This window comes from Nelumbo nucifera, chromosome 4 (genome assembly GCF_055504915.1).
Source record: "Nelumbo nucifera cultivar China Antique chromosome 4, China Antique-T2T, whole genome shotgun sequence".
Taxonomy (NCBI): domain Eukaryota; kingdom Viridiplantae; phylum Streptophyta; class Magnoliopsida; order Proteales; family Nelumbonaceae; genus Nelumbo; species Nelumbo nucifera.
The window spans coordinates 43,976,817-43,996,198 of NC_142652.1; the positions used below are offsets into that span (position 1 = coordinate 43,976,817).

Below are 19,382 nucleotides of genomic sequence, written 5' to 3' on the forward strand. Positions count from 1 at the left end.
GTGCTTTCAGCCCTTTGGGAATATGTAGATCTCGAAAAGCTGCCCAAAATAAAAAGGTCATCCTAATTGGACAACCAAAGTGCAAAGTTATGGCCTTTGGAAGTTCACATATACATAATGTTAAGAGTCTGAATCTAATTCCAACCACTGTTTTGACAACTAGATAGTCAAACCATTTGGACAAGAAACCGGTTAGGTCACCAGTTCAGTTTTGGACTTGAACCATTATTTGGCAAAGAACCGTTGAAATGGTTAGAGAACCACTATCTTGGGTGGTTAAACCACTAAACCATTTGACCTGGACAACAATTCATGGTTTAATAAAATATTTAATTTTGTATCTCAACAATCATTGATAGAGAAAAAAAAAGTGATGTAAAGGTGGGCGTAGGATGGAAACAAGATCTTAGATCTGAGATCACTACGAGAGAGAGAGAGAGAGAGAAGAAAGGATCAAGGGAGAAACGTTGATGCTACTATTGAGATTTTAGATCAGAGAGAGAGAGTAGAAAGGGTCAGGGGAGAAACATTAGTGTTGCTATCTATTGCCACCACTAGGGGTGATCATTTCAGCTCGGCCTGGAAATTCCGAGCTTGGACCCGGGTTTTGTGTTCAGGCCCGAGCCCACATCAGGCCCGCAAATTTTAGGGTCGGGCTTGGGCTTAATACTTTAAGCCCGGCCCAAGCCCGACCTGGCCTACATATATTTAAACTTGCACATTTTGTGTATAATGTATACATATGTATACATTATATTTTACATTATATTATATATTATATATTATATATTATATATATAAATGTTATAACATGACATGCATAATTTATATTATATGTAATATTTTGTATTATATAATGTATAAAATAAGTTTATATGCCTATTATGTCATTTAATATATAGATATGTAATGTTTTATATATGAATGACATTGGCTCGAAATCAGGCCCAGCCCGGGCCCGTATAGACCTAGGCTAGGGCTTATGTTTTAGGCTCGAAACCCTAGGCCGAGCCTAGACCTAAGCTATAGCCCTTATCATAAGTGCAAAAACTGGCCCGGCCCATGATCGCCTCTAGCCACCACCACTGTTGCCACCATCCCTGTCATTTCTTTCTTTCTTTTTTTTCTTTCCTTTTCTTTCTTTCATTTCTCACCAACAACCACCTACCTCTCTCTTTTCTCACAAAAGAATATATATATATATATATATATTATCTTCATTTTTACCCTAATATCAAACCATGCTGACTTGAAAACCAGTGGTCAAAGTGGTTCAGTTTCTCGCTCAGTTTTTAAAATCTTGGTCCCAACAATTGTCACATCACAAATACAATGAAACCAATTTCCATTAATACCAGCAAGAAACCACACATGTAAAAACACTTCATCTTTCCTTTTGCTCATCCCTCCTACTTGAATCAATGAAACTTCCCAAAAACTAGGGTTGTTCACGGGTCAGGTTGGGTCGGTTTACTAAGGTTTTTCCAACCGACCCAACCTGGTCGGGTTACCTGAGATGGAAATCGAAACCGACCCAGTGTTAAGCAAAACCAACCTAGTCGGTTTGAGTCGGGTTGGGTCGGTTTGGGTCGGTTTCGGCTCTAATTTCATCCATGCCCCCTGTGGCCACCTAGTTTTCTGGAAATATATTTAAAACTGAAATATGTATTTTAGAAATATATATATATATATATATATATAAACAAAAATATACATACAAATATATTGGAATATATATTTTCTGGAAATATATATCTGACATATTTCATAATATATATTTTTTAGATATAGATATTGGAATATATATTTTCAGATATTTCAATTTTTAGTTAAGTAGGAACTAAGTCGGTTCGGTTCGGGTCGGTTTCAATTTTCACACAAAAAACCCGAAACCGACATGAACCATCGGTTTATGAATTTGTACAACCCGAAACCGACCGGTGCTTAATAAAACCCGACCAACTCAAGTTGAACCGATTCGAATTGATCGATTTGATCGGGTTGGGCCTTCTTATGAACAGCCCAACCAAAAACTCTAGCTCAGCTCAACACTGACGACTCACTGGCGGCATGTGACAAATCTCAAACCCAGGTATGCATCACCAACGACCTCCCCAGTCACCTTTATTAGTGGTTTCCACCAAATGTTTCCTCTCTCTCTCTCCTCTATTTATTCTCCACCACTAATTCATCTATTTAGTCTATTCTTCTAAGTCCAAACCCATCCTTTCTCTATGTAGTTCTTTCATTCTTATTTCATATTCTATATTCTTTTTGCCTCTATTAATACATGTTATACGGAATTCACTTTCATCAAAGTGTGGGCAAAACAAAAGAGTGGAAAAATGAAAAGCAAAGGATCTAAGTTTTAGACCGTCTAGGAATTTTAAACGAGAATAGAGGTGGTTCTAGAAATGGTAAGGTGAGGTAGGTGGCTATCTGACCGGGTTGTTGTGGCTTTGGGAAGTTCAGGTCTGGTCTAGTTGATGGTGGAGACAAAATATTGGTGAATAGTAGTGGCCTTCGAAGTTCGAACATGGTCGATTACAAGAAAGATGAGTAACAAATGATGAACTTTGGACAAGATGCGAGGTGTTAAAGAGGGGGTGGTCAGTTTCAGGAACCATAATGGTCTTCGGCAGTCAATTGAGAATTGAGAATTGGGAGAACCAAAAAAAAGAAGAGAGGAATGGAGAGAGAGAGAGAGAGGAAAAGAAAGGGAATAGGGGCGTCAATGGGTTGGTCGGGTTAAATAGTAAGTTCACCTGGCCCGACCTCATAGGGTTGGTTTAGGGGCATGCCTATAAATCAATTTCTAACTTAAATTATTGGCTTTTAATTTTCAAAATGTGTTATAAAATGTGAAATTAAAAGGACGTGGGCCCCAGGTCGAGTTTAAAAATATTATATATTATTCAGTCAGGTTAGGGTTGGGGCAAACTTGCACCAAACCCAACCCATTAACATTCCTAGAGGAGAAGAGAAAAGTGGAAAGAGAGAATTGTTTGGCACATATGAGTGTCTTTCTCTTGTTTGGGAGATAAGTGGTGTAATTGTATTTATGTTGGGACAATTGTTAAAACTGTTGTGTTGGAACTCGATGGATTAAGCGGGTCACCTATAACCTGGCGACCATGTTGAATGGTCAATGGTTCCATCCGCTTGGATTGGATGGTTTTTGACCAAATTTTTATTTTTAGAAAATCAGACCTGAAATCATAATTGGGTGATGGTTTGATTGTATGAGTCAACCATGGATTGAATAAGGTCATTTTAAGGCTGATTCAAAATTGGTTAATTTTTCTGCAGAGGTACAAGAATTCATCATGACAACAAATCAAAGGCTTTGATGTTTTGGGCACAGGGCTACGATACTGTCGTAGCAAATGTGTGGGTAGTAGTAATTTAACTAAAACAACTCATTAATCGAATCCGTACACGTGGCCCCCGAACACCACCCCGTTGGCCTGTTCTATTACTTTTAGGTTTAAGGTTTTCAATTTAACTCTATAAATTGCAGGCTTTAGCGGAAACACAGCACCACATGCACATCTTTCGCCTTTTGATTTTGGGGAAGGATTCATTGTTTATGTGTTATTTGTTTTTGCCCTCTCCATTATCTAGGGTTTTCCCTTGGTTTCTTTTTCTTCCTCGTTGTATAGTTTACTAATTTTCGACTCTTCTCGCTTGTTGCGAGGTTTGGGTTTCTACGCTGAAGGGTTTACAAATTTTCCATTCGTCTCGCTTGTTGCGAGTTTAGGGTTGTCTAATTCCATTAGTCTCTATTTCTTCCTCGCCGTAGTTCCATTCCTCTCGCCTGGTTCGAGTTTGGGTGTCGAATGCTGATTACCATGATTCATTCTGTCTATGATCGGTGGTGTAAGAGCCAACCGTGTTCTCAATTTCTCACACCTTGAGATTCAAATAGCTTTCAAAGCCTTTTGATAGGTAGTGGACTAATGGTGGTTGGAAGTGATGAGCCTTTCCCCAGATGATCGACTCTGATTATACTGAGCTTTAGATTATTTCTCTTCGGAGAAGGTTCAAGCCAGGAATCTGATCCATCCACCTTAGTATTAAATCAAATTTTTTTATTGTTTTTACAGTTTGTTTTGCAGTAGTCGTTATATGATACAAGATTGAACCATCCAAGTGTTTAAGTTGGAGAAACAGAAATGACGAGTCTTTCTACATAGATCGACTCTGATTAAAACTTGTGCTTACTTTGATCTACTATACTATTTGTTTTATGGAGATTCTAAAGCCAAATCTTTTGATTTGATCAACATATATGCATTAATAGGAGTACTCTTAAATTTGTGATCATACTTTATGAACAGATTTCTTAGAAGGGGAAACAAGCTCTGGGAATGAATATGTAGTAATCATATTAAATTAGTAATGTAAAAGTCTTGAAAGTGATAAACATACAGAAGGATTCAACAGAAAATGGATGATATAAAAGATCTAGGAAGGATAGAAGTGTAGATTGGGAAGGTTGAAGACAAGAAGGATGGAAGGATCTAAATCGGTAGACAAGCTTTCGGAAGTGCATAGAAGCAAGACTCACTGTCACCAAACACAGCCACTGATCAGCTGCTCTGCTTCAATCTAATTCGAAAGTAGAATTGTCCTACTTTTACGATCAGACAAACACGGCCTTAAGGCTGTAGGCCATGCTAGAATGGATTCCCCCGATGGATGCCGAAGGAAGCCATAAATCTCACCAAGAATTCACGATTTTTTGTGGAGGTATATCCATAACTTGTTACATTCATGGTATGTTGTGGCTGATGAATCTCTGAATCATCTGTTTTTGCATTATAATGTGTATATCTAGACCAGTAAACATGCATGGTGCGAGGGAGGCTTCAATTCAATATAGAGGACTTTTCTCTCATCCGTTGGACTATTCCCATTAGACCTCCTCTGAAAGTGAATATTGATACTGGTATTGGATTGGGTTGTTCTGGTGTAGGGATGGTGATACGAGATTCAGATGGGGCCTTTTGCATTGAAGCTCGAGTCTGAGGATATTCCATTAATAGAAAGTTTGTGGTTTGCTGAGGAGTTGGTTTTCATTCCTTCATCGCAGAAGAGATGCACTTGTTCTGATCAAAGCTTTGTCGGAGGAAGATGTCGATCTTCCATGATGTAGAGGAATTGAACACTTCTGGGTTGAAGATGAATCTGCATTGTTGTTCACTTGTTCGTTTAGAATTAGAGATTTAGAGATGTGTGGGTAAGTGGCAAGCCCGCATTGACCCAATAAGAGTCGGGTGACTCGGGTCAGTGTTAATTGGTTTGAATTCGGGTAGAAGCTGCCCTGTACCAAAACTGACCCCATTGACATGTATCATAATTCATTATTAACATTTGTAAAACTAGCCGTAGCCGAATAGCCGATGTCGAGTGCACGTGTATTATTTGTGGTGCGTATCGGGACAGGTTTGGATATCATATTCGAGCAGAAGAGACTAACACAACAGTGCAACTCGGCTCTATTGATTTTGAGATTGGTGATGGCTTCATAGAAAGTTGGAGTAGCGTGTTTTGTGTTATTAAGGCTTCTTTAAGGAATGGTCCCAGAATTATGTTTAATGGAGGGCTATATTGTTTCATTGCCTTCAACTTCAAGCCATTATTTGGGTTTCATACTGAACCATCGATATGATTCAATGGCAGTTAGGGCTGTCGACGGGTCCGGTCTGGGTTGGAACCAGTTGGAATCAGAACCGATTCAACATGAAATGTCGTGGACTCAGACCCGGAATCGGATTTGACTGAGTCTGTAATTTTTGGACCCAGAACTGAATCGATCATATCTCGGGACAATCTGGTCTAACCCAACAGACTCGATTATAATAAATTAAAATAAACATTTGTGTTTAATATATATTCCCATCGGCTCCAGTTCCTGGAACTAGAACCAGCTCAATCGCTTTGGGTCCATCGGGTCGGACCTCGCCCATTGACAGCCCTAATGGCAGTCCACTTTGAATCATTACGGCTGTAATTGGGTTGTACTAACCTGCATCAGAATCTCATCAGATTTGAAGACAAATCCTAATGGACTCAGATTAGGTTCAAATTTAATTCCTGTTCTAATCTTTTAAAATACCAAAAACAATTAAAACTTAATTACTTTTCAACTGTTATATATAATAAATTAATGTAAAATTAGCATACTGAATTTATTATATATATAGTACAACATAGAGAATATATGCATATAATTTTAAATATTTATATAAAATTTATGTATTAAAATCAATACATAATTTTAATACAATCAGATCCGTCAAATCCAAATCTGATCTGATTATGAATTGAATGTATGTTGTAATATTCAAATCAGATCAGATTATTAATCAGATGTAAATTGTAACATCCAAATCCAGTAAATGCATCATCCAAACCTGAGATAATACAAACTATTCTTTAAAGATAGTTCACAAGAGTACAATATGAAAAAATATGAATATGAAACTACACCAATCCATAGTGGTGATGTTAAGGCTCAGTTTGGAAGGAGTACAAGTACAAATACATACAAAATATATAAAATTGAAGGTTTTGTACTCTACAAATTTGTATTTGTATTCCTTACAGTACAAATACATACATAATAATATAAAATACATAGTTTTGCACTCTACATATTTACATTTGTACTCCTTCCAAACTGAGCGTAGGGAAAAATATGAAACTGAAACAGTCCAATTGATCGCATAATGAATTTGCTCTTTGTTTGAAATAATTCAACACTGTTTATTATAAAATCCAGATCATGACACCCAATAGAACATACATTCGATCTTCATCAGATCATTATATTGTTATTAAGCAAAGACACGGTACAACCTTATTAGAATGTAAAAAATGAAAAGAGAGAGAAAAAGGAGACATTGCCAACGCCAGTTGAGACAAACTTGACTGCTACTTGGGGACCCAAGCTGCCTGGTATCATTCTCTTCATGCTTGGTTTTTGAACTTGGTGACTCAAGATGTTTGTCCTCTGTATCTTTATTGATCTTTGAAAATTCATACACGGTCTTTGAACTTGCTGACCCAAGTTGTTTGATCTCTGTCTCTTTATTATCGATCTCTGTACCTTCATTCCTGCGAAGAATGCTCTTTTGAGTTGAAGCAGGGTAGAATCCAAACACCATTGTGATTCAGGAATTAACCGAATATCCTAGACATAGGTTAAATTGTTCAAATAAGTGATTACCCCATTGAGAGTAGAATGAAGCAATGCAGGGTGAGTTGATTGGGGATCATCATTACCTTTGGAGTCGAGAAGATGAGCGTCTGGTATAGACAAAGCAAGAAACAACCATGTAAATAAAGAGTACAAAATTTTATAAAAGAAACAACATAAGAAGTTCAATATTGAAACTCCATTGAGGTCATTGGTATTTATTTTTTCAGATTAATTTAAAGAAAAGATGAAACAAATAATTAACTATGTGGTTTTATACACACAAGGCTGGTATCCTTTAGTTACTCTATGATGGAGATAACATGCCTTTGTGTTGGCTGGGATTTTGGCTTTGGAGCTGGCTGTTGTTGGGCTTCATCACTTGGTATTGGTACATTCTTTGCCTGCAATGATGTCAACAGACATGAAAACAAACAGTTATTGAAATCTCTTTATCTCTTTAGTCAGTTATTAATCAGTACCTAAAAGATGAGCAAACCAACTCACCAAGTTTCTAAATTGGAGATTGTAGAACATTTGAAGGTATCTTTGTTTGGCTTGCTTCTGTTCTTTGTTCAACTGTCTCCAGAAGCTGTAGATGGATCCCATGTTCAACACTTTGTTTGCATAAATCTTCCATGTGTAGCTGCAAAAGATCCATCAAAGAATATAGGAAATAAAAAGTATTATGGTAAATAAAAAGTATTAGGCTCTTCTAGTTACCATTATGGTAAAGAATATAGGAAATAAATAGTGTATGTTTATATGCAATTTGTGTTTGTTAATGAGTTTTGGTTTGTGCATTATGGTAAATAAAAAGTATTAGGCTCTTCTAGTTACCATTCATATATGCGTTGGAGACCTGCTGTGGATATCTTGTTCCAGTATTCAACATTCTTCTTGCACTTTTCAAAGAAATCAGCAATCTTATTGCTTGATTCATCTCCATTGTTAGGATCAATGTGGAATCCTGAAACCCCATCAACAATGATTTCTGCTGGGCCTCCTTGATTGGTTGCAAACGTTGGTAGTCCACAATTCATTGCCTCAATCACTGTAAGACCAAATGCTTCATACAAGGCAGGCTGTACAAAAGCTCCCTTTGTATCAGCAATAAAGCGGTACAGTTCTGCATTCCGGGATCGATCAGTCTGAGCTGCTATCCATCGGATCTGACCCTTAAGTTGGTACTTGTCTATCAGGCTGTGCATCTTTTTTATTTCATCAATTTCTTCTCTGTCTTTTGATTTGGAAGGGTCAAAGAAGCCGGCCACAACAACTAAATTAACCAAATTCCTCAGCCTTTTATTCTTCCCATACCACTCAGTTAATCCTGTAATGTTCTTCACAGTATCGAGCCTTGCCATTGAGAAGATAATGGGCTTTTTCCTGTCCTCCAGAAACCCACTGTTCCAGGAATGGTTCAGATATTAGAAACTTCATGATATGGTATCAGTTTTTCCTTTTCTTTTTTTTTACTATATAGTGCACAAATGACAGATTTTAAATTTGCAGTTAGGTTGTGTATGGGTAAGTAGTAAATGCATAAAGTGTTTGTCCCATATCATACTAGACAAGGCATGTCATATTTTGGAACCTCAGTGTTTGCCCCATGTCATTCTGCATTTGTTGGAAATAAATGAACCATAACCAAGAAACTCACATGTGTTCATCATTATCCTCTTTACTGTAGAGTAATTCTTCAATTGCAGGATGAAATGAGGTCAGCCGCTTTTGCTTTTGTGTATAAGGGAAGTACACAGATTGATCAGCCCCAGGGGCAGCAATGTTGAATTTGGGATCAAAGACATTGATGCCTGAGACAATTCGACAGAGCCCTGGTAGTGTAAATGCAGCATGACTTTCATACTGTCCAGGCCTGTCTTTTCTGCAGAGAAAAAAAAAATCTGAAGTTAGTTGTTGTAGACAGCATTTCACTTGGAATTAGTTTGGATTTCAATCAGATCTCTTCCAAGTTGGCTCTGAATGCTAAACTTGCAAATAAAGTAATTGTAGATAACAGCACACAATTGTTCCCACAATTTTCCCAACATTTTCAAAAACATATTTACTTAATTTTGTTGGGCTAGCCAATAAAACAGTTCTATTCTTCCTAGCCAAAGTCTGTACATTCTCTGTACTCCTGAAAGATTATCAACTAGGTTTTAGACTCTGTAGGAGACTAAAAATAAAAGATGTGGTTTAGTGTCTAACCTTCCTGCAATTTCCTGATATGTGCTTGTGATGATGAAATCAGTAGTATTCATGGAAATGATATCAGCTGTAAACTGACATGAGAAATGATATTTAGCATCGAGTTCTTTCCACTTGATATCTGAGTCTTCATACTTTGTCTTCTCTAGAGCGTGTGCAATGGTTCCCTATTTTTGAGACCATCAAATCAGTAATTTTTTAACATAATAATCCAGCAATTTTCCTAAGACTTATAAACTATCAGACCTGAGTTATCCCAAGTTTGCTTGCCATTAGTGATGCGACCAAGTTTCCATCAGTGTAATTCCCAATGATGAGGTCTGGTTTCCCTTCCAAGTGGTCAAGGATCTTGGCAGTGGCATCCTAGAGTTCAAGAAATAGGAAATTTGATAAAAACAATTTTCATTAGAATTTAGCAACAAAAGAAGCTTAATCTAAGGCTGCAGTTTGTAATTCAATGTGGTACTTGCCTGAGTAAACCTCTCAAGGTAGGGGTAAATATCAAAGCGAGAAACCCACTGGCGTAGGATACCTTTTTCTGTTCTGAAAGGGACACGAAGGATGTGGGAGTACTTCGTCTCCAGAATTGGTTCCAACTCCTGGTTGCACTTGGTTCCTCGAGCATCTGGTATTAGTCTTGTAACCTGAATAGGAAGCAATTAGTATAAATACTATTGTAGACATGTGCCAATGACTCCAACACGACTCTTTGATGATTTTAACCTACCACAAGAATCTGAGGCTTTACACTCAGGCCTTGCTTCTTAATTCTAAGGAGCAATTCCTCCTCCAAGGCTCTTACTTGATCCAAAATGTAAACCACCTGTTTAAAATAGCATATGCCCTAAGTTCATTCAATTGACAATGAATGAAAACTTATTGGTAGTTTGTCTCAAGTTATACCTGTCCACCGGTATCTGGCAAGCCAAGGACATCAGCTTGGCCAAAGTAGCCATGGGGAGAGAATATTACAACATTGAAAATTGTTGGAAGACTACCAAAGAACTTCTCCATGTTTAGTGGGTCTGGTGCTTGAAGGACCTCTGAGAGTGATCTCATTGTCTCTTTTACAGTTTCTGCATTATCACCCCATCCTTTCTCAAAACCCCATTCAGAAAGTCTGAAAGGTATGAAAGTTCAGCATAAGATATAGTATCAAAAAATAGTTCATCATCAGATAAGAAAACCAGGTCTCAAGGCCTACTAATTAATGTTCATAATACTGTATAGGGAACCAATGTGAAAAGTTTAGTATACCTCTGCTCAAAATTCTGATATGGCATGTCTTTGGGATGTGAGGACAGGAACACATCGGCTAAGATCAATGCTGTTTGAAGCTTTTCCACTGTGTTGAGGGTCTCATTGATCATAAGATTCTGCAACATTTTGAACCAGAAGTGGAATTGATCAAGGACTGCCATATTTTTTTGTGAGAGTTACAATTTTGTTGTTTGTTAGGTTATCTTGTTTGCATACCTCTCCTTGATGATTAAGAGCAATTAAGTAGTCCACTAAAGGCTTTGCACTCTCAGCATGTCCCCTTAGCTTGGATGTCATGAACTTCGAGATGAAGTTTACTCCATTTCCAATTGAAGAAGATAAGCTCAACTGAGGCATGGAGAAATCTGGTGCTCCAAAATCCACTTCCAATGCATGTTCATCAGTTGCCCTGTATGTCAAGTGATGTTATTATTTAACCCCTAAAGCTTTTAGCTGGTAAATGACATTGGGTTTTAAAAATTATTAAGTAGCACAGCACTATTAAAAAGATGGTGAAGATATGATATAATTTAGAATAAATTAGTATCTTGAGGTGAAGGTTAGTTACTTCAAATGTTGGGAAACTTGATGAAACCCAAGGTATTCCAGTAAATTGTCTAGACCTGTTTTGGAAAAGTTATTCAAGTGTACAAGGGGTTGGAATGTGTAAAGCTGGAAATCAGTGTCTAGGTGAGGTATGTGGGTGAGTCAATTTCAGAACACTAATCTGCTTAGAAAACTTACCATTTCTCATCAACAACCACTTCTTTAAATTTCAAGTACTCTGCAGCAGTAATACCATCTACTCCTAAATCTTCAGCATTCACCTTAACAAATTCCCAAAATCCAGGATTGGGCCTTACTGCAAATGCCACGTGTGGTGGAACAACAGCTGCCTCCTGTAGTTTTTAGAAAATTCTTTGGATATAAGTGATCTTCAACCATGGAAGCATGGAAAGAGAACAGAAAGAGAGATTAACACCTGAGTAGAAGCCAGGATGTAACCAAGCAAACCCTCCAAGACTTTGGCTCTTTCAAGCTTGTCTTCTATTGTCTTCTCCATTTCATCCATTAAATGTTGGCGCTTTATCAACCTTCTTCCCTTGGAGACGTACCTGTTTTTCAGATGTCAATAATTTAGTACCAAAACCTTCTCCTATCAAATATATAATGGGACGAAGGACAATGACACAGGAAAACGTTGACATACGTTGCGAAGCATCGCTTCATATAGTAACGGCTCTGCCTCAACGCCTCAGGCATGCTATCGGCAATGGAATCTGATCGTTTGATAAATGATCCAGAAGCCATTGGACCAGAAAGGAGAAACACAGAAGCTGGAAGGGAAAAGGTCTGAGTTCTGGGAAGAGTTGTAAGACAAAGATGGTTGGACAATCCCAGAACCTGGGCTATTTATAGAGATGGGGTTTAGCTTTGATTTGATGGATTTTTAAATTAGATTAAAGTTAACAAAGTAGTTTTCTTTTAGTTTCTGCAAATTAGGTGATCAGAATTAAGAGTTTCTAGCTGGCAATGGAGCTAGATGGGCAGGGTGAGGGAATAGGAAAGGTATATTCCTTGGTTAGAGGTAAAAAAGGTAGGTTGAAACAAGAAAGGAATTCATCACTGAGAAGAGATCCTTTCTCAACCAGATTGACTCTGTTTCATGCTTTTTCAAAAATTTAGGGAAAGAATTTTGTGGAGTGTGAAATCCTCTGAAATGGATTTTATGCTTTTCTTCTTTAGTTTGTGTTCCTGACCGTTAAAAACCGTTATGTTTCTACATTTCTCCCTCCTAGTACCCGCCAAAATGGTAGGTGAGAGTCTAATCGAGAGCCATGGTGTTCGGGTCATCTACAGTTTCACTCGTACTACACGTCACCTCTGTACACCGAGTTGTTGTTTTTTGCTATATATGAGATAGGAAAACTTGGACCGTTAGATGAATGGAGAATACACAAAGGATGTAATCACTTAAAATGAGGATGAATTCACCAAACCAAGCCATTGAATGGTGAGCTAACTAGCCGACGAGATTTACTTTATCTGCGCTCTGAGCATATATATAATTTTTATTTTAATTATTTTTAATATAATTTTTTAATTTCATTTTATTATATCATATATATATATATATATAAACAATTATGTATATCAAAACATTGGGATAGCTCGGGCCTAGGCAGACTAGGCAGTGCCGTCTCCCTTCTCGGGGGATTTGTGGAAGCATGGCCGTCAAAACCCACGTTTCAGCATGACATGGCAGGCTACAGTGCAGGTGGCCCACAAAAGTGACGGAAAAGTATAGGAAGATCCAATGCAGATTTTTGAATTCCACCTTACATTTATAAATATTTAAAATGTCAAAAACCCTTACTCTATGCATCAATGTCCGCTCAGAAATTGACATCAATTTCGACCTAGCACCAACCCCAATTATACTTTGGGCCGATGAATTCTGGCCCTGGGCTGAACATTCATTCTCCCCAAAAGTGGGTTGTGTTAACATTACACCTTCATGGCAAAGTTCAAAGTATATCAGCCCATATCGACTAATACGTATCGTTTCAAGAGCTTTCAATTGACCAATACCTATCGTATCGATTGATACGTACTGTATCGGGGTTCTGACCGGTTCAGGGGTGGAGGAACCATGAATGTTAGGACACATAACTAGCACGTTTATTTCATAACCTTTACCAATGATTACTCAATGTATGGTTACGTGTACCTAATGAGACATAAGTCCGAATCCTTTGAAAAGTTCAAGGAGTTCAGACAAAAAGTCGAGAAACAGTTGGGGAAAAAAATTAAGGACCTTCGATCAGATCGAGGAAACGAGTATCTCTCCGACGAATTCAGGGACTACTTAAAGGACAATGGGATTATATCACAACTATCTCCTCTTGCTATACCACAATTAAACGGTGTATCAAAGAGGAGAAACCGGGCTCTATTAAATATGGTCCGATCACTTCTCGTCCACTCATAATTACCTATATCCTTTTGGGGGTATGCATTAGTGACTGTGATATATGTGCTGAACCAGGTTCCAACCAAATCCGTTCCTAAGACTCCCTATGAGCTCTAGACCGGTAAGAAACCAAGTGTAAAACACTTGAAGATTTGGAGTTGTCCTACACATGTTAAAAGAACAAATGCTGACAAATTGGAATCCAAGACCAGTCGTTGCCTATATGTAGGCTACCCCAAAAGCTCCATAGGATACCTATTCTATGAACCAAGAGAACAAAAAGTGTTTTGTAATCGAAATGCCCATTTCTTGGAAAAAAATTACATTATGGACAATCATTGTCAAAAAATTATTCTTAATAAGGAGAGCCCAGAAATAATGGGAGATGTTCCACAAGTTCTAGATAACACCCAACCTAGAAGATCTACCCGAGTTTCTAGGCCTCCATTTCATTACGGCTATGATCAAGAAAGTTACTTGATGAAAGCGATGATCAGTGAGGAAGATCCCACGACATATACAGAAGTTATGTTGGACATAGATTGTTTGAAGTGGGTAGATGCCATAAAAGCCAAGATAGACTCAATGGAAACCAATAAGGTCTGGACCCTCGTAAACCCACCCCCCAAGATAAAAGCAATTGGTTGCAAATGGATTTACAAGAGGAAGAGGGACTTAATGGGAAGGTTGAGACCTATAAGGCTCGATTTGCTATGAAGAAGTATACTCAGAAAGAGGGAATCAATTATGAGGAAACATTTTCGCCAGTGGCCATGCTTAAATCCATATGGATCCTACTAACTGTAGCAGCACACTATGGCTATGAAATTTGGCAAATGGATGTCAAAACCACGTTCCTGAATGGAGATATTATTGAATATATCTATATGCAGCAACCACAAGGTTTCATTGTTGTAGGTTAAGAACACATGGTGTGTAAATTTAATCGATCCATCTATGGACTTAAGCAAGCTTCTAGGAGTTGGAACATCCGATTCGACTCTACCGTCAAACAATTTGACTTTGAGCAAAATCCATATGAGCCTTGTGTTTACAGGAAAACATTGGGAGATAAGGTAAAGGTTACATTATTGGATGTAGACGACATTCCATTCATTGGGAATGATGTAGGAATGTCGACTACAGTGAAGGTATGGCTTTTATAGCAATTCTCCATGAGAGATCTTGGAGAATCATTCTTCATCCTAGGACTTTGACTCTATAAAGATAGATCAAAAAAGGATAATAGGTTTATTCCAATCTACTTACATTGACAAAATTGTCAAAAAATACAGCATGGAGAACTCCAATAAGAGATTTGTCCCTTTTAGACATAGAGTCACTCTCTCCAAGGGTATGTCTCCCAATACTCCTGAGGAGATTAAGGGCATGAAAGAGGTTCTCTACGCCTCAATCGTAGGGAGAATCATATATGTCATGCTGTGCACTCGACCCGACATTGCTCAAACTGTGAGTGCAGTAAGTAAATACCAATCAAACCCAGGACATGAGCATTGGACAGCTATAAAAAACATACTAAAATACCCTTAAAAAACAAAAGAGTTTTGTCTGGTATTCAATGGTAGTTCACTACAGATCTAAGGGTATACCGTTGCCGACTTCTAGTTAGACCTAAATGATAGAAAGCCTATATCCGGTTACATCTTCACCATGGCCTATGCAGTTAGCTGGAGAAGCAGTAAACAAGGGTTCACAGTAGATTCCATGACCGAGGCCAAGTACATTGCCGCAAGTGAAGCTACCAAGGAAGTAGTTTGGATGAAGAAGTTCATTCACGAATTAGGAGTAGTTTCATCTAGTACATTACCCATTCCATTATTGTGTCACAACGCTGAAGCCATTGCTCAGGCTAAGGAGCAAAGAGCCCACTCGAAGTCAAAGCACACCGAAATGAAGTACCATGTACTACAAGAGATTGTTGGTAGAGGGGACGTCGAGATTCAAAAGAGAGCATCAGCGGAAAATGTAACAGACCCATTAACAAAGCCACAGACACAGAAAGTGTTTGAGAAACATGTGGACAATATGAGACTCCAACTTGTACCCGATTGGACCTAAGTGCAAATGGGAGCTATTAGACAGTGTATGCCCTTAGCTCCAATCAAATTGATGTACATAAAACATTTAATGTAAATGAATAAAAGTATATAATTGATTCATGTTATATCTTGTATGTTTTTGTGTTAATACCCTTAAATTGGACACTTATGAGACTCGTGTTATATTAGGATTTTCTCAATCATTAGATAGACCTGGGGAGGTTTATTCTGCCAAGGCTAACACTAATGTGCTGCCAAGTTGGTTGGGGTGGCTTGTCTCAGATACTAGGGTGAGACTCAAAGCACATGTAGTGTGTATTTGTTTGAAACACTGAACCTATACCATTTTTCAGTTATGCCCTAGACCTTGAAAACTGATGAACAAAATTGGAAAATTACACTTAACCCCTAGACTCGACTATGGTACTGCACTAAGTGCCAGATTGGGCTATCTTTGATATGCCAATAGCGAGATTCTTAGAGGGGATAAAAAATTGGGCATGTTGGGGTAGTCTAAGAATTCACTTGAGTGGGTGATCATAGTAATAAAATCAGCCAATTTGTCAGACAAAGTGAATGATTGGGGACTACGCTCTCTCTAATGGAAACCTAAAACAGTCGGCAGTTGATTTCAAACTTGTTTGATATTTGTTTTGAAAAATATATTTATATGAATATATATTTTATGTTTTATGAAAAAGGTTTGCAAAATGTTTTAATTCCCAATATCCATCTGAGCAGAGAGTGCAACACTGTACCTTGCAGTCGAGGGAGAGGTCCTCTCTTGTCGAGCAGTGTTTGATCATTAAGGGTTGAGAGGTTAAATGTAAGACCATTTAGTGCTTTTATACCTGATGGGCTAATCTCACTTAAGACCATAGTCCTTGGGCCTTCATAAGATGGCTGGACCCAAGGAATATTTAATGTAAATGTTGGGCCCATTAAGGATCCATACTGATGGACTCAATGGTTCACTATGTTTAGCAGTGAATTCGGCCAGGATTTGTCATAGAAGTTAGGATGAACCCATATGGCTTTTATGAAGATCAATGTTAAGGTCATACGCCATACAAAGAGAGCTAAGTTATCCAACAATTAAAAAGGGAAGTGAGCATGCTTGCTTAATGGGCCTAAGGCCCATAATTAACTGGGTTAATTAAAAAGTCACATGACAGTTTAAACAGTCATGTGACTTGGGCGAATTTGGTCTTGGATATGGGCTTAGATCAGCATTAGGATAAGAGGATAACTCTTATTCACTTAAGGAATACATATCCAAATAAAGATTTGGATTAGAAAACTCTTAATTGGATTAGGAGAATTTGGTCTTTAGACTTATAAATAGAGGGGGGCGAACTGCTCCAGATTTCACCTTTCGCTCTCAGTTCTCTCCATCTGTTCTTGCCACCCAAACCCCAATTCAATCTCCAGTTTCTTGGACTAATAGAGATTAGTTCCTACCTTTGATTTTGCTAGAAAATCGGATTAGATTTTGTGCTCACACTCCCTTGGTTGATCCTTGTTGAAGGATTGCATTTCTTTCTAAAGGACTGCATTGTTGAACCTGCTTCTCCTCAAACTACGCCATATTCAATGTAAGCGGGTTTTGTTACCCTCTTTGGGCGTGAACACCTACTTTGGGAGCTGGACGTGTAGATTCCATATCAGGTATTGCCCTCCCTTTTCTTTTGTTTTCAGATATGGTCTGGTTTGTTTCAAGAACAATCATTGAAAAATGTAGTTTTTGTAAAACTGGGAATACAATTCCTAAAATGAAAAAAGAAATTTTTAAAATTTTGCCCAACCACCCTGCATGATTCAGCCATTCATATAATGGATTTCCCCTTCCTTTAATCTTACCATTGATCTGATAATCTGTAAGGACCATTATCCGCTATGCTTGATCATTTCATGCAATGCAATGACTGTAACAAAGTTAGCTCCATCCACGGAAGTTCTGTGAATGAAAAAAGAGTAAATTATAAACTAATACCTATAGTTTGGGGTAGTGGCAATTATCCTAAAAAAGGGTAATCATAAATTACTACCCTATAGTTTGGGTAGTGGCACTTAACCCTAAATTTTTATTTGCAAGAAAGAACCTTTTAAATTTTGACAAAATCCTCATATTTTATTATTATTTTTTTCTTATAAAATAAAAGACGGGAGAGTAGCACGTCCCTAGAAAGCAAAACAATTGATAAGAACTGAAGGCCTAAATATTAGCTAACCAATCAGCAACTTTGTTAGTTCACCGAAGATATGATGGTATACCACATTACCCTCCATCATCCCTCTTAAGCAATCTTTAATATTTGACTTCAGTCTCCATCATCCCTCTTGTTTAAACAGTCTATCATGAGCATGGAGTCGCCCTCAATGATAATGTGCTTGTTACTGAAATTCAAAATAAGATTGTGGGTTTCCCAGGTGGCCCACGCTTCAGCTAAGTTGATGGTGGCAATTCTAATGTTGTAGGCTTTTAAGTCAAGGATTTTACTAAAATGTTTTTTGGCGGCACTAACAACAAAGCATGACCCATTAATACAAGATGCATCAAAATTTATCTCTAGCGCATTGAAGCACAGCCTTTTCCAAAGGGTAGGGATCCAAGATTTTTCTTTCTTCATTCCCCTATCGTTAATTGTATAGGACATGATTTCCAAGAAAATGTTCTTGCTATCTTTCTCCAAGGGGGAAGGGATTTATAATATCATCTTGTTTCTATTTTTCCTCGGGTGCCAAACTAAAATGGTAAATTTCTCCCTAGTGTAAGAGTTAGTAGAACCCTCATCCCAATATCTATCTAAAGTGACCCGCCAGTCCCAAATAGATGACACATAACCCCTTGGAAAACGAAAGGATGCACATGTCACCCATACTTGTCTAGCAACGGGACATTAAGCAAATACGGATACACCCAATGCAGAAATCTGATTTCCACTGCACAGCTATAAATATTCAAAACGTCCAAAAATTACACTCTATCCACCTATACCCACCCATGAATTGGCATCAATCCGAAGCTGGCACCTACCCCAAATGTACTTTAAACCTACAAATTCTGACACTGAGGGTATCGGTCATTTTCCCAAAGCAAATATATGGTCATAATCCTCCTCCACACAAAAATCGCATGACCCATCAATATTGAACCTCTAGAAACCAACAACTTAATTTTGAACATTAGCTTATTATCAAGGAGCAAAAAAACATAAAGAATTTGTATTTGTGGGGACAATTAAACTTCAATACTTTAGTCAAATTATTGTTTGGCCTAGCACACTCTCCATATAGAAAACAAAGCTTCATTATATGCAAACTTGATGGAGAATTTACCACTCGAGTTCGAGTTAGGTTCACCAAATAAGCTTATCATAATGAGCATGAGAACGAAGAAAAACGGTTCGAATAAAATTAGAACTCCTCTCAGTCCCAATAACACCACTAACAAGTAAATCATTGTTACTAATATTATCACTATCAACAGATTTGCATAAAGGCTCATCATCTGCTCACTTGTCGGTCTAGAACTTTATAGACCTCCCATTGCCAATGGACCAACCAACACCTCTCTAAGCAACTCTCTAGATGAGAGAATGCCCCTCCAAGTCAAAGACTATCTCTTTTTAATTTTTTTTTTTTTTTTTGACACCTTGAACCCAAAGAT

At 37.9% G+C, this 19,382-nt stretch overlaps 1 protein-coding gene, 1 long non-coding RNA gene and 1 other non-coding gene across 4 annotated transcripts; 2 read left to right on the forward strand and 1 right to left on the reverse strand.

The window, feature by feature from the left end:
* The first annotated feature begins 3,508 nt into the window (after window positions 1-3,508).
* LOC148792241 (uncharacterized) lies at window positions 3,509-5,621 on the forward strand. 2 transcript variants are annotated; one of them, XR_016085972.1, is made up of 2 exons: window positions 3,509-4,752; window positions 4,979-5,621. It is a non-coding gene; the product is annotated as an uncharacterized LOC148792241 (long non-coding RNA). The 2 variants fall into 2 exon arrangements; XR_016085973.1 differs by having other exon boundaries at window positions 3,532-4,752; window positions 4,841-5,621.
* LOC148792242 (small nucleolar RNA Z103) lies at window positions 3,967-4,065 on the forward strand. The gene has a single exon (XR_016071002.1). It is a non-coding gene; the product is annotated as a small nucleolar RNA Z103 (small nucleolar RNA).
* Window positions 5,622-6,746: 1,125 nt separating the features above from the next.
* LOC148792243 (sucrose synthase 7-like) lies at window positions 6,747-12,059 on the reverse strand. The gene is made up of 16 exons (XM_010272430.3): window positions 11,889-12,059; window positions 11,661-11,793; window positions 11,423-11,577; window positions 10,895-11,087; window positions 10,676-10,794; window positions 10,322-10,538; window positions 10,146-10,241; window positions 9,889-10,062; window positions 9,665-9,781; window positions 9,419-9,585; window positions 8,868-9,092; window positions 8,045-8,611; window positions 7,712-7,850; window positions 7,532-7,608; window positions 7,291-7,314; window positions 6,747-7,122 (listed from the first exon to the last, which is right to left on the reverse strand). Exons 1-16 carry the CDS (start codon window positions 11,987-11,989, stop codon window positions 6,843-6,845), a joined length of 2,784 nt encoding a protein of 927 aa, XP_010270732.1. The 5' UTR covers window positions 11,990-12,059; the 3' UTR covers window positions 6,747-6,842.
* Between the last annotated feature and the right edge of the window lie 7,323 nt (window positions 12,060-19,382).

What these genes read in the sequence shown, in the direction of transcription:
- LOC148792243 (XM_010272430.3), bottom strand. Translation starts at nt 11,989, where the DNA reads ATGGCTTCTGGATCATTTATCAAACGATCAGATTCCATTGCCGATAGC. An exon ending in CTCTTAATCATCAAGGAGAG is followed by an intron (nt 10,795 to 10,894) that starts GTATGCAAACAA and finishes AAAATGTTGCAG; the next exon opens with AATCTTATGATCAATGAGAC. An exon ending in TATCAGAATTTTGAGCAGAG is followed by an intron (nt 10,539 to 10,675) that starts GTATACTAAACT and finishes CATACCTTTCAG; the next exon opens with ACTTTCTGAATGGGGTTTTG.